The 12734-nt window shown below is 46.4% G+C and overlaps 6 protein-coding genes across 6 annotated transcripts; 4 read left to right on the forward strand and 2 right to left on the reverse strand.

The window, feature by feature from the left end:
• Positions 1-150: 150 nt before the first annotated feature.
• Positions 151-1751, forward strand: UREG_00998 (uncharacterized protein; the record flags this gene model as incomplete). The annotated part of the gene is made up of 2 exons (XM_002541436.1): positions 151-446; positions 521-1751. The coding sequence occupies 2 exons, from the start codon at positions 151-153 to the stop codon at positions 1749-1751; spliced, it is 1527 nt and encodes a 508-aa protein (XP_002541482.1).
• An 844-nt stretch (positions 1752-2595) lies between these two features.
• Positions 2596-3680, reverse strand: UREG_00999 (uncharacterized protein; the record flags this gene model as incomplete). The annotated part of the gene is made up of 4 exons (XM_002541437.1): positions 2596-2925; positions 3022-3272; positions 3339-3502; positions 3553-3680. 4 exons carry the CDS (start codon positions 3678-3680, stop codon positions 2596-2598), a joined length of 873 nt encoding a protein of 290 aa, XP_002541483.1.
• Positions 3681-6019: 2339 nt separating this feature from the next.
• UREG_01000 (uncharacterized protein) lies at positions 6020-7494 on the forward strand (the record flags this gene model as incomplete). Its single annotated transcript, XM_002541438.1, has 3 exons — positions 6020-6554; positions 6609-7003; positions 7060-7494. 3 exons carry the CDS (start codon positions 6020-6022, stop codon positions 7492-7494), a joined length of 1365 nt encoding a protein of 454 aa, XP_002541484.1.
• Positions 7495-7922: 428 nt separating this feature from the next.
• Positions 7923-8377, forward strand: UREG_01001 (uncharacterized protein; the record flags this gene model as incomplete). Its single annotated transcript, XM_002541439.1, has 3 exons — positions 7923-8004; positions 8064-8211; positions 8278-8377. 3 exons carry the CDS (start codon positions 7923-7925, stop codon positions 8375-8377), a joined length of 330 nt encoding a protein of 109 aa, XP_002541485.1.
• Positions 8378-8625: 248 nt separating this feature from the next.
• On the reverse strand, positions 8626-9822 carry UREG_01002 (uncharacterized protein; the record flags this gene model as incomplete). Its single annotated transcript, XM_002541440.1, has 5 exons — positions 8626-8718; positions 8809-8929; positions 8992-9014; positions 9195-9621; positions 9674-9822. 5 exons carry the CDS (start codon positions 9820-9822, stop codon positions 8626-8628), a joined length of 813 nt encoding a protein of 270 aa, XP_002541486.1.
• A 329-nt stretch (positions 9823-10151) lies between these two features.
• Positions 10152-12159, forward strand: UREG_01003 (GUP1 protein; the record flags this gene model as incomplete). Its single annotated transcript, XM_002541441.1, has 6 exons — positions 10152-10246; positions 10396-10748; positions 10800-10867; positions 10939-11529; positions 11585-12016; positions 12064-12159. 6 exons carry the CDS (start codon positions 10152-10154, stop codon positions 12157-12159), a joined length of 1635 nt encoding a protein of 544 aa, XP_002541487.1.
• Between the last annotated feature and the right edge of the window lie 575 nt (positions 12160-12734).

The following is a 12734-nucleotide window of genomic DNA, read 5'->3' on the forward strand; positions in this document are numbered from 1 at the left end:
CCCTCGCAGAATCTATTCCCTTCGAGCCTTGGATCAGGCTGCGACCGTCTCCAAAGCCATCCTTGGCCGCACAGAGTATATTCACTTCGTGTCAAGCATCGGAATTTCTGGCGATCAACTCATTCTTTGCAACTGAACTACGGAGTACTGATGGCGGGTATTGGATCCATATTCGGTGGATTCAAGTTCCTGTCCAAGCCAACTGCGAAGAGCGGAAAACGAGCACGGAATGATGGTGGCCTCAGTGAAGATCTCTCCGCATTTGAACGGGCGCTTGATGATGCGAGACCGGCACTTCTGGAACGTGGAAAGCTGAGGACGGTGAACGAATGCTCGAAATTTATCGATGATACAAAAGAGTTACTTAACAACAACCGGAATCTACAAGAAAAGCGCTCGTCGGCGCTTATCTCGCGGTTGCACGGATATATTTTGTTGTTAAACATGTAAGTGGTGCGCTCCTATAGCTCCACACACGGAGGGGGTTCTCAAAAGAATAAAATAACTAATTGCCTCCAAGCGCAGTGAACTCGCCAGCTCCAGGAACACAAGATGCCATTCACGAACTAGATGCGATGCCAGTTTTCGAGCCATTTGGTATTCCAGCTTCTGAGCTAGATGCCAGAGTGGTGCACGAACTAGAAGGCCACGTCCTTCAAATGAGTATCGGAACGGATGGCGGGGACCTTGAAACCTCGGAGGCGCCCTTATCCGACAATTCATCCGTGTCACACATCGCTGAATCCACGGACTTCCAAGTTGATCAAATGGAAACAGCACCTCCTTATAGAAGAACAACTCGCACGGACATCGCCTCCTATCAACGTCCATTTAGCTGCTCGACCAGCCGCAGCTTTACGAGTTTAACAACATTGTCAAGCAGCCATTTCTATCCTTCACGCACAGAATCCACCCAGTTTACATCAAGCAGAGCAGACTCTGAATTTGCCAAAGCGCTTAAAGATAACCGCATTAGTATCGCTACAATTTTGAAATGTGTAAAGGATAGCAGGAAGAGATCGCAGCTTAGCCAAGAATCCATCAATAAGGCGTTGATTTTTGTCTCAAAACACCGAAGACACAAAGATAGCCAAATTCAAATTGAAGCGATCAACGTCCTGCTGAAGCAGTGCGTAGCAGATATCGAGTATCGGGATGAGGGTTATGGGCGAACGCCGCTGATATGGGCCGTCCACACGGAGCGGGAAGATATTGTGAATATTCTTCTTGATAATAATGCCTCCATTGAAGGAATGGATACCGTCAAACAATGTTCACCACTCATCTGGGCAGTTTGCCTGGGCCATGAAGTGATCATTCGACTCCTGATCGGAAGGGGAGCCAGCCTACGAGCAGCGGATCCGGCCTTCGAACGAACGCCTCTTCTGTGGGCTACAAAGAAAGGTGCTTTCAAAATCGCTAAATTGCTTTTGGAGTTCATCCAAGACCCATACGTGGTTGATCTCAGGGACAAAGATGGGAAAACGGCGCTTGCTCTCGCATACACCGAAAACCACCAAATCACAGCGAACGCACTCCTGGAAGCAGGTGCAGATCCGAATTTCACTTTCAAATCTGGTCGTCCACTACTAATATCAGCAATCATGGGAAAGGACTGGCGTTTTGTTCATCTGCTCGTAAACAAGGGAGCCAATAAAAACATTGCAGACCCTGAAGGTTTGACAGCGCGAGATTGGGCCCGACGCACCAGGGACAGGAAGATAATCAGTCTTGTTTGCTCGGGAGGATGAGAGAAAATATATATCCACTAATGATTTTCGTGATATAATACCGAGATTTCCCAGCGCTTCTGTCGTACCTAGGCATACGAGTCGAGGTTATACAACCGTCGAACCTTCAACAACTTGACATCAAATCCTGGACGCTCTCATTGGGTTTGAACATTCTTTCTTAGCCAATTCTTCGGTCCGGTTGCCCGACTCGCGGTATCCCCTTTTATTTCGGTTCAAACCTGCTGCTTGTGACAATGGCGTAGCAGCATTTGCGGCAATGATACGAAGCTTGTTAAGGGAATGATCCTATTTTATCTTTGGCGTCCTACGACCAAAATTTCTCAAAATGTATGTCCGGGAGCCACGTGCACACCTTCAATGCCTACGAAGATCTGTGGTTTTCTTTCTGCCCCTGGAGCAGACTAGGGTACAGGTATGCGTATAGGGCCGATGCAAGTTTCGAGTCCTATAAGCTTACCTACTTATTGAAGTCAGCTTCTACAAGTGGCAAAGCAACAAGGTGTAAGCCTACCTTTTCTCATGCCAATACTCGATAGAGATCTCAAGAGGCGTAAAATATCAAAACTTACAAAGGAAGATATGCCTGGTTTTGAACGGTATAATTTCGTTCAGAAGTGCTCGAAGAAATCGGATTCTTTGATTATCAAAGAGCATTTCCAGAAGAAAATTAGATTGTGGAGGGAAGACATGGCTTACAGTTCTTTGCTGGGCCAAATCCAGGAGAATTAGCAGCATTTTTACATACACTGACGCATTTAAGAATCGGGGTTAGGCTTGTATATCTTGAGCCAGTAGTTCTTTGACACAACCCCACCCCCTCTCTCTCCTTTTTTTTTAGATATCAGAGTTGTAGGCGCAACAAAAATGTTTTCAGCTTACTACTTTCTCCCAACTCAGCTTCTAGATCGCTAAACATCGTGGACATCGCCTCATGCATGTCCTTTAAAACATTGTAACTGTATTCCAAACTTCCAGCTTTTTTCATTTCAGAAAGGATCCAGCGTTTAGAGTCCAGATCGAGAGGGCGTTTTGAATCCGAATCAATGCCGTGAAAGATCAGACCACGCGCTTGGTCTACAGTTTTCGATGGAGCGTTTTGAAGGAAATGTATCATGGGCAGAGAGAATTTGCCTTCGGATAGATCGTCGCAGAAGCCCTTTTTGGTGGTGTACTTGAAATATCAAAAAGAAACGTAAGCGGAGTAACACAAAACGGAAATATGGAGCGCATTCATAAAGGCATCGAGATCTCAATGTGTGATTCTTACCTCTTCAGAAGCCAGATTCTGGTAATCGTCTCGAATTTGATAATACCTCCCTAGTAAAGTGATGAATTGGAAAAGGTTCACTGAATTAGGCGGTTCCGCCGTTTCCGCCACCACGAGCCGTGTTACCAGCCTGAAAAAGCTCCCTGTTTTGTTATCAACCATGGTAATGTACTCCTGGATTGAAGGGCACTGCACATGTTGGCGCCAATGAAGATCAAGACCTTGGCCTACACAAAGGTTCCTCGATTCCTCTAATGATATGCGTTAGTTTGAGTGATGAATGTTGATCGAGACCCTGATTTTGAAGTTTGACGAACCGTAGAATATGTCGCGACATTTTTCATCTTGAAGTTGCCCCAAGCGGTCGGCGACCTTCATAAGGGAGTATATGGCGCTATTGATGGTTTGGCTACGGCCATATACTACATGGGCGGCAGGGGATCCTCGTCGAAGTTCTGAATCATCTTGGACATCATCTAGCCTTGCGAAGTGTCAGAAATAAGTAGCATCCGCGGGAAATGCCAAACTCACATCAAAGATATATCAACCATATCTTGCCCAATGCTTTGGATCACCGCTACAGACGTTGCGGGGGCAGGAAGCCACGTTCGAAGCGCATCAATAAACTTTGGGATGCTATTCTTTCCCGGTTGTGACATGGTATACGTGTACGGAGATGAACAGGCGGTCTCATCTTCGGTTTTCCGGTAAGCTCCTAGGAAACACTCCTCTGGGCGTGACTCGTTAACTCGGGTCAAGTTGAAATTTTCAGTTTGTTCTTCGGCATTCTGGGCCACGCTGGATGTTTGTGCTCTTCTTGCATCGGACGAGAAACATCGACATTCACTGTAAGCGCACGTGGAGAGATTCCTAGTAGCACCATGGGATATGGTCCCTGGACGTCTTATGGGACGTGTAGAAATGGGTATCGATTTAGAGCATTGGTTATTAGCTGTTGGTATCTTTAGATGGTTTGACAAACTCTGAACAGATCTGCGGCAAGATATCGCGAGATGGCATAGACCGACATTGAACGAATAGCTAGAAGGACGCGAATACAAGTGACCCAAGGACAAAAAGCAAGCATATCTGTACAGGCCAACACTAGTAGGGCCTGTCTGGCGGCTTTTAAAGTAGCTCTGGCTGGCGCGGAATGCCTTTAACGTCGCATATTGCCTCAGCGAGTGCCTAGGAGGCATATTTAGAATATAGCAGGGTTATAATGTCAGGACAGCCAGTTCTGATAACATCTGGCTTCTCCAAGTGCATGGCAATTGAACTGAGCCTGAGTGGCTAAATCGATATAACTAGCATTGAGCTGGTGATCTCGATATTCAAAGAGCTCGGATAACTAGTTAGTGGTCTGTGCACAGGGAACCTCATCGACGAATCTTCTGTTCAGCAGCGTTGATCAACAGATCTATCTTTGCCTACGGCCACGGAGTGTTGAATGGAAAGCCCGTGTGATCTACATCTAGTTATTCGAGATAATCCACACTCCGTCCTCTGACTTCTGACACACACTGGCTGACGTGCTTGGCGCAACAATCTGAACTTCCAAGGTTTCTGGTCAATATCAACATCCTCATGGTAAAATCTCACGTCTCTTCGAGAGTTGCGACTGGCCGTGTTGCTGCGGAACTATGACATCGACTGACCGTTCATCCTGGTCAAGTACTGCCTTGACCTTCTATTCTACGCCCCTGCTAAATCACATCAGTTTACACGGCTGGGCTCACAAAGTTACGATAATGCTAGCCGAGATTCAGAGTACCATGCTGAATTGCTAGGACTGTTGAAGCTGCCTCCTCAGCATGTTGGATGGCCACTAATAATGTCAATGGCATCACTCTGACATAAAAGGTCCGAGTTTCAATTTTCCTCAAAGCGCGTCGTTATTGATATCCACCAAAATCCTGGCTCTTGAAATGATTCTTTACGCAACGACATGGTTCCCGCGCTTCAACTCGGGGCAATCAGAGCTGCCATAAGCACTATATACCGAGCTATAGTTATGCTGCACCCGAGGGATTTTTCATGGGTTGTTTCAGATGCTTTTCTGTTTGTTCTCATCAGCATTTGCTATACTATTCTCATAATGGATGGCTTTCTCAGCTTTCTCTGAGCTTCCCTTTGAGAGATCTCTCTTTCTTCTATCCTTTCTCTTTTTCTTTTTGTCAATGCTCTCCTTACGAATGACAGTGCTAAACAAACTGGGAAGTTTGTTGAAATCTGTTGTCTTTACTTCTTTGAGGACTATGATGAAAAATAGGGATGAATGAATATTCTTTGGCAGCAATTAACAAATAACTAGATGCTTCAGCTGCCATGGATCCGGTAAGTTCCCAGCTCTTGATGGCACATGGAGGCCACTGACCAAGGATATAAAAAGGGAGACTCACCTTAATAACACCTTCAGTTGATGAGTTCAACAATACAAACCATCTGCTGTCTTCAAGTCAAAATTTTACTCAATCGCTCTGGACAGAAGCCTACTCCGGCGACAAGGCTACTACCATGGCCCACCCCATTCCGAATCGACTGAATCATGGATCAGACACTGAAATTGTTTGGGCATCACCTTCAGAATGTGCTTTTGTGCAAAATCTCAAAGCTGAGAGTCCTGGCTCTGTGTTTTCAGCTGATGGCCGTGCCAGGCGCACGAGAGGTTCAAGCAACGACAATGAAGACGAACCCCTTGGACTCGAAGGATTCATCAACGAAGACTTGAGAGCTGGAGGGCCGCACCTCTGTCCACTCTCTTGCTATAGAAACCGACGATTCCGACCAGCTATTTCATGCTATCGAATCCATTTTAAAGACACACAGTATTGTGTATGATTACATTGACTTTCTTGAACGGCGAAATGAGTGGGATCCTGAAGAACTTGGAGTACCAACAGTTCTGGTTTATGCAAAAAAGTCACAGCTGGATGAGACATGGCTTAAAGCCAGCAAAGAGATCCATGGTCTTCTTCTTCAAAAGGATTTGAATGATATGTCTGTTGAGATAGCAGACCCTCGAGTGTTTGAGCCTATGCAATATAGCCCCATCTTCCCCACTGATACAATTTATCCAGTATGGGATGCTGTCTGTGATGCAATCTTGGATTTAGACATCCAGGGTTGCCGGGCTGTGGAGTGTTTTCGATATGGAAGGGACACCAATGATCAGAATCCACAAATGGTCATTGTCACAGTGTCTCCATCTGTCAAGAACAAATTTAAACAGACTCGAGAACAGATAGTTGGCATCCTCAATCATTTCCAACTACAGGCAGTTGGTGTGAGCATTGTTAAGGGGGAAATTGAAAGAAGTGATACATTTGAACAGTGGAGATTGCCACAGGATGGCCCAAAGGAAGGGGGGCATGCTGGTTTGAGCCTAGGAAAGCGCGGGATCTCTACTTCATCTGGAACATTTGGTGGGTGGGTTGAAATCCAAGATGCCACTGGTGAATGGCTACGCTTGGGCCTGACTTGCTTCCATTGTGTTGATCCAACAAAGCAGGCAAATATCGCACCGCCACAATGTAAGTACTATTGTCTCTGAAAATCGTGTTGGAATGTCTCTGATGATTTATTAGTTCTTACCAGATGGTATACCCATGGGATCAGCGCCAATGATGCTGATGCCAAGAAATATTTGAGGGTTGACCAGCCGAGCATGCATGATATCAAAAATGACTTGGCCATACTTGAAAAATTTATCAAAAGTGATCGGGCACTTCTCCAAGCTGGTGAATCTGTAAACCAACCTGACATGAAGGAATATGAGCGCATTGAGGCCTTGCTTAGGAAGCATATGGTCAGGAAGTCACATATTGAACAATTTTGTGCTTCTGAAAATCACCATCTCGGGCATGTCTATGCAGGCTCTGGATATCGCGAAAAACCAGTATTGGGAGGATACAGCAGTTGGGAGACAACTATGGACTGGGCACTAATTGATGTCAAAGACCAGCGTGTCAGGGACAATGATGTATGTTCATGTTTTCAACATCAATGTTGTTCTCTGTGGACTAATGCTTAAAGTAGATCACCGTACATGGAACACCAGTGATTCCCAGCATCGAAGGCCTGACCACCCTCAAGGGTTGGGACATGGCCAAGCTTTTGGACAAATATAGAAGCGGTGGTACTGAGTGCCTTTATAAAATTGGCCAGTCAACAGGATTTACAGCTGGGTGGTATAATAGCATCAAGAGTATTCATGTGGCAACCAGGATCAATCAACATGGCAAGGAGGAAATGAAGGTAACAAAGGAACATGCTATTTTGGGCAGGTCTGGACAGAGGTTTGCTGCTCCTGGTGACTCTGGATCCTTTGTTTTCACAGAAAAGGGGGAGGTTGTTGGAATGATTTTTGCAGGCCGCAAGGACCGGAATATTAGCTACTTTACACACATTTCACACCTCTTTGAGGACATTAAAGCCATCACTGGATGCATTGGGGTACGGATTTATGCTTAATGGGATGTACTTATACGGCCTCTGCTGAAAGAATGTTGCTGTTTACTCGATTTCAAGTAGTCCAAACCTCGTCTTTTTGAAATTCAAGAGAGATTAGGCCAATGGTGAGGATATTACGAAGGGGCGAGGACAGAGCGGCGAGCCTCCCGCACTAGTTAATTTGGATGGCGGACGTGCCAGATTCCCGCATAACTACTTCTGTAGAAACTTTGCAGAAACCACAATCTGGATGGACTCACTCCACCCCACTGGGTAATGGGACCCTATGATGCAATTATTCCATATAACAAGATGATGTTGCACTGACCAGGCACTGTCTGGTTTAAAAGGACCTGTTTGCCCCATTAACTGCCATGCCAGATATTCTGGTATTCTGCTGATATAGCTAATCACTTGGCCCGTTGAATCCATCGCACATTTTCATCACCATGTCGAACCTCGCAAAAGAAGCCGAGAGAGACCTCAACTCCTATCAAGCAAAGCAAGGAGTTGGTCCCAAAAGCACCAGCAGTAAGTTCCCGACTTTTCCTCTTGAAATCGGGGGAACACTCGAGAAACTAACACACAAGTCAAAGCCGATGAATCGGGTGTAAATGCGGATGTTGAGCGCAGATTCCCCGGGTCAGAAGTGAAATACGGTAGTGCCGCTACGACTGGCACGGGAGACAATAGACCGATTCCTGAAGAAGAGGGTGGTCGATATGATGATCGCGGGCGGTAAGCTAAACGTTGAAACGCCTGGATTGTTTTTTGGTGCATTTCTAACCCCCTATTGGTGTCTAGATTGAGCAAAGCGAAGCATTTTGAAGGCCCTGGCGGCCCTGAAGATAAGATGCACATTGAGTCAAAAGAATCGCCTGGCGCTCGAGACACTTTGACATAATGGAAGACTCTGGTTGCAGTGAAGAAAGACCTGCGCTTAGTTTAGTTCATTTTCAAATTGAATCGAAAGGAAGTTCTGTTTTTACTACTAGCATTTGTGAACTGCAGTTATGCATGGGTTCATCATCCTGAATGCAAGCTCGATTTGTTCTTATGTTATGCACCACACGTCCATTTTAAGGCAGTGTTAAAACTGTTGATTTGACTTAGGGCACATGCCATACGAGATGTTTTACAGGTCATTTTTTCTTAAGTAGAAAAGTTGATGACCGTATTCTCAATGTTCCATAAAAACGCAGGCTTTCTAGTCTCCCAAAGCATAAGGGTGCAAAATTTGACCATCTAGTTAAAAGTGTTAGCGATCAAAATTGTTGAAAGACGGCGATGTTGGATCTTACAGTATAAAGCGCCTTCTTTGCTCGCCAGCCATACATACGTGGGAGCAATTTCACTGGGTTGGCCTGGGCGTCCAATCATGGCATCCGACCCGAATCCTTCCATCTGTTCAGGAGGACGAGATGCAGGTTGGAGCGGGGTGTGGACAGGACCAGGACTATTGGAAAGGCTTAGTTACACTCCGAAAACGTAACTTGGTCAGAGCAACGGAGGACTTACGCTACTGCATTCACCCGGATACCCTTAGGCGTCAAGTTCTTCGCTAAAGCTCTAGTAAAGCCAACGATGGCTCCTTTCGTGGAGGCGTAATCAACCATTGAAGCCGTTCCTCGAAAGGCGACGACTGATGTTGTATTGATGATGCTTTGAGAGAGCGATTAGCTGCTAACCGCACGAAAGATACTACTGAATGAAGCACTCACGAGCTCCCTTTCTTCATATGTGTAAAGCAAATTTGTCATGGCAAACATCTGTAAAATGTTGCTTGAAAGGTGCTGAGACGTTATCCAGGTCAATTGAGCAAAATCCTTGCACATAATTTGCTTCGAGGCGTTGTTCACGAGCACATCGACACGGCCGTATCTGTTTCTCACGAGTAAGCTTCCATACTTCAATATAGTGGGGGGAGATGGGAAGGGTAAAGCATACGCCTTGACGTGCTCGTCCACTGCCTTTTTACAATTTTCATTGTCCATTAGATTCCCAGCGAATAGTACGCATTTTTTGCCTTCTTGCTCCACTGCTTTTTTCGTCACGTTGGCATCATCCTGCTCGTCAGGAAGGTATACGATTGTCACATCCGCTCCCTCGCGAGCCATCAGAATAGCAACCGACCGTCCGATTCCAGAACTGCATAGAGTCAGCATGACAGCCCGACCACAAGAGTTGTAGAGAAACGTACTCTCCACCAGTGATCAAGACTTTTTTGTCCTTTAGCTTTCCAGATCCGACATATTCCACGAAACCCCCTTCAGATTCCAGCTTGGTAGACTCGCTGGTTGGGGTCATATGCTTCTCATGACTGAAAGAGTCAATTGAATGCCTCTCCATTTTGGCGGTCTCAGTACTTGGACTTACCCTGGTAGTTGCTGCGCTTGTTTCTCTTTAACAGGCTGAAAGGTGCCGCCAGATCCAGCTTGTGACGATGCCATTCTTATACTCGATAGACCTGAACGCGTTGGAGTTACTGCTGCACGTAACGAGATTGGGCGAGAGGTAAAGGGGCTGCTGGAACGTATTGCTCTAAAGAATAATCTCTGTGGGAACATGAGTCTCGAGCGCTGTCCACTTCATAAGTACATTATTTTAGCTCCAACGAAGCTGAATTGCATCTTATACGCCGGGAGCTCCAGCCCCTTATGAGATCATATGCTGCCAACATGGAAGCTCAGGGTAGCAAATCTTGGATCCTTGCGAATCAGGTTCCGCGGCTACGGCAAAGTGATTGGCCAATTCGGACAGCTTCAATCCATCTGTCTGCACTCAACGTTGAAGCGTCTCCTTGACTAACCCTGAAGCTACCGGGTGGACAGCAAAAGACGTTTGTCCAGATCGTTGTGACGTCGGATGTAGTTAGAGGTGAGCTGACTAATATCTTACCTAAGATTAATGTCTTGGCATCAGATGTCAACGCGCTCAGGGGAATCTCAGGTCAGGGGCGACATCGCGCCGGAGGGACTTGGAGCAACAGTCGTTCTCTTTTACCGATGTTGACGCTAAGATGAGCCTGCTGACCTGGTTGCGGAGGCTGTACTCCTTGGATATCCTCGACACTCGCTTTACAGTCTCAGCGACGACGCCTCCGAACCTCGCAGCAAGCCAGAATCACACTCGGACTCAAGATGCGGCAACCTCAAAACAACCAAAGAATGGCGCCTCTCCGCCTCGATGGAACACACCCGAGTTCTATATATACTATGTCGTTTTTATTGTGGCCGTCCCACTGATGTTCAAGACTGCCATTGATGTCTCTCAGGGTGAGCACGAACTGGCAATGCCTTTCGGCTAGACGCTGAGCCTTCACGTAGAATCCCACCCAACTTACTCAAAGTACTCGGAACTCCTCTCTCCCGGATGGATACCTGGCCGCAAGGTGGTAGGTCAAAGCTCTCGTACTGCCTTGTTCTATGTATTAGCTCCATTCTTACGTGCAAGCGGTTGTTTTAGGACAATTCGGATGCGCAATATGCTAGTTTTCGGGACAACGTTCGTTATATGGCCATCTTAGTCGTTTTCCATCCGCTACTTCGCCGGCTCTACAATATCCTTTTCCCCTGCAAATCGTCGGTCTCTTCTTCAAGCAAAGGCAACTTCGCTTCAGGTCAGACCGCAGCTGCCGCCCGATCACGATTTGAACAACGAGTATCGTTTGATTACTGGTTTTCATTGGTTTTCCTGGCCGTCCTCCACGGATTCTCTGCGCTCAAGGTTCTGGGGATACTTTTCATCAATTTCAATATCGCGAAAAGGTTTCCACGGTCTTACATTCCCGCGGCAACTTGGATATTCAATATTGGTATCCTGTTTGCGAACGAACTGTTGCATGGATACAAGTATACAAGCATCGCCACATCTATCGGCTCTGCACTTGGCCTAGGCGATGATGGTAATCTTCTCACTTGGGGGAAGTGGCTGGATAGTTGGGGTGGGCTCGTTTCGCGATGGGAAGTCCTCTTCAACATAACCGTTCTCCGCCTAATAAGTTTTAATTTGGACTATTACTGGAGCCTAGACAATCGCGCTGGAAGTCCAGTTGAGGTATATCCACGTATTCACATCCACTTTATTATTTACGTCTGCTAACATACCAAAGAAGAAGCAACTCGATCCTTCAAATCTGTCGGAGCGTGATCGCATAGCCACTCCTGCTGACCCGGCATATTTCAATCTTAGGAACTACTTTTCTTATGCCCTCTATTCGCCCCTTTACCTTGCTGGGCCCATCCTTACATTCAATGATTACATTCACCAACAACATTACCAATTACACTCAATATCGAAAATTCGCACTTTGTTATATGGCATTCGGTTTCTTCTCACACTGCTCTGCATGGAACTGATCCTTCATTACATTTACGTCGTCGCAATTTCCAAATCCTCCCCGGACTGGTCCGTCTATACCCCTTTCCAACTCAGCATGCTCGGATACTTCAATCTCCACATTATTTGGCTCAAGCTTCTGATTCCATGGCGATTCTTCCGTCTATGGGCGTTGATTGACGGAATTGACCCCCCTGAAAACATGGTACGCTGCATGTCGGACAACTACTCGGCGCTTGCCTTTTGGCGAAGCTGGCACCGCTCATTCAATCGATGGGTGGTACGATACCTCTATGTTCCACTTGGGGGCAGCCGAAGCGAAAACAATCGCAATCCTCTCGTATCTAAAATCCGTGGCGTAATAAATTTCCTTGTTGTTTTTACGTTCGTGGCTCTTTGGCACGATATCAATCTCCGTCTGCTGATGTGGGGCTGGCTCATTACTCTTTTCGTTCTTCCCGAGGTTCTCGCTTCACTGATGTTCCCAGCACACAAGTGGAGAGCGAGGCCAAATACATATCGGGTGCTGTGTGGCATTGGCGCTGTCGGTAACATACTTATGATGATGATGGCGAATCTGGTTGGGTTTGCGCTGGGGGTGGAAGGTTTACAAGGTTTATTGAGCGGCATACTGGGGTCATATGCAGGCCTAGCATATCTAGCGAGTGCATGTGCGGCGGTGTTTGTTGGAGTTCAAGTTATGTTCGAGATTCGTGAGGGGGAGTTACGTGCTGGTATTCGGCTGAAATGCTAATATACTTTCAGTGACACGAATGATCATTTTCGCGGCGTGTATTTTGATCTCACAATCAACCAAGGTCGCGGCCTAGGCACAATGTTCTTATACTGTACATCTATTATCTTTGATTGTGATATCCACAGAACATAAATTCTTCTTCGCAACGACAATTTTGCACCGTACA

Source organism: Uncinocarpus reesii, genomic scaffold, assembly GCF_000003515.1.
Source record: "Uncinocarpus reesii 1704 scaffold_1 genomic scaffold, whole genome shotgun sequence".
Taxonomy (NCBI): Eukaryota; Fungi; Ascomycota; class Eurotiomycetes; order Onygenales; family Onygenaceae; genus Uncinocarpus; species Uncinocarpus reesii.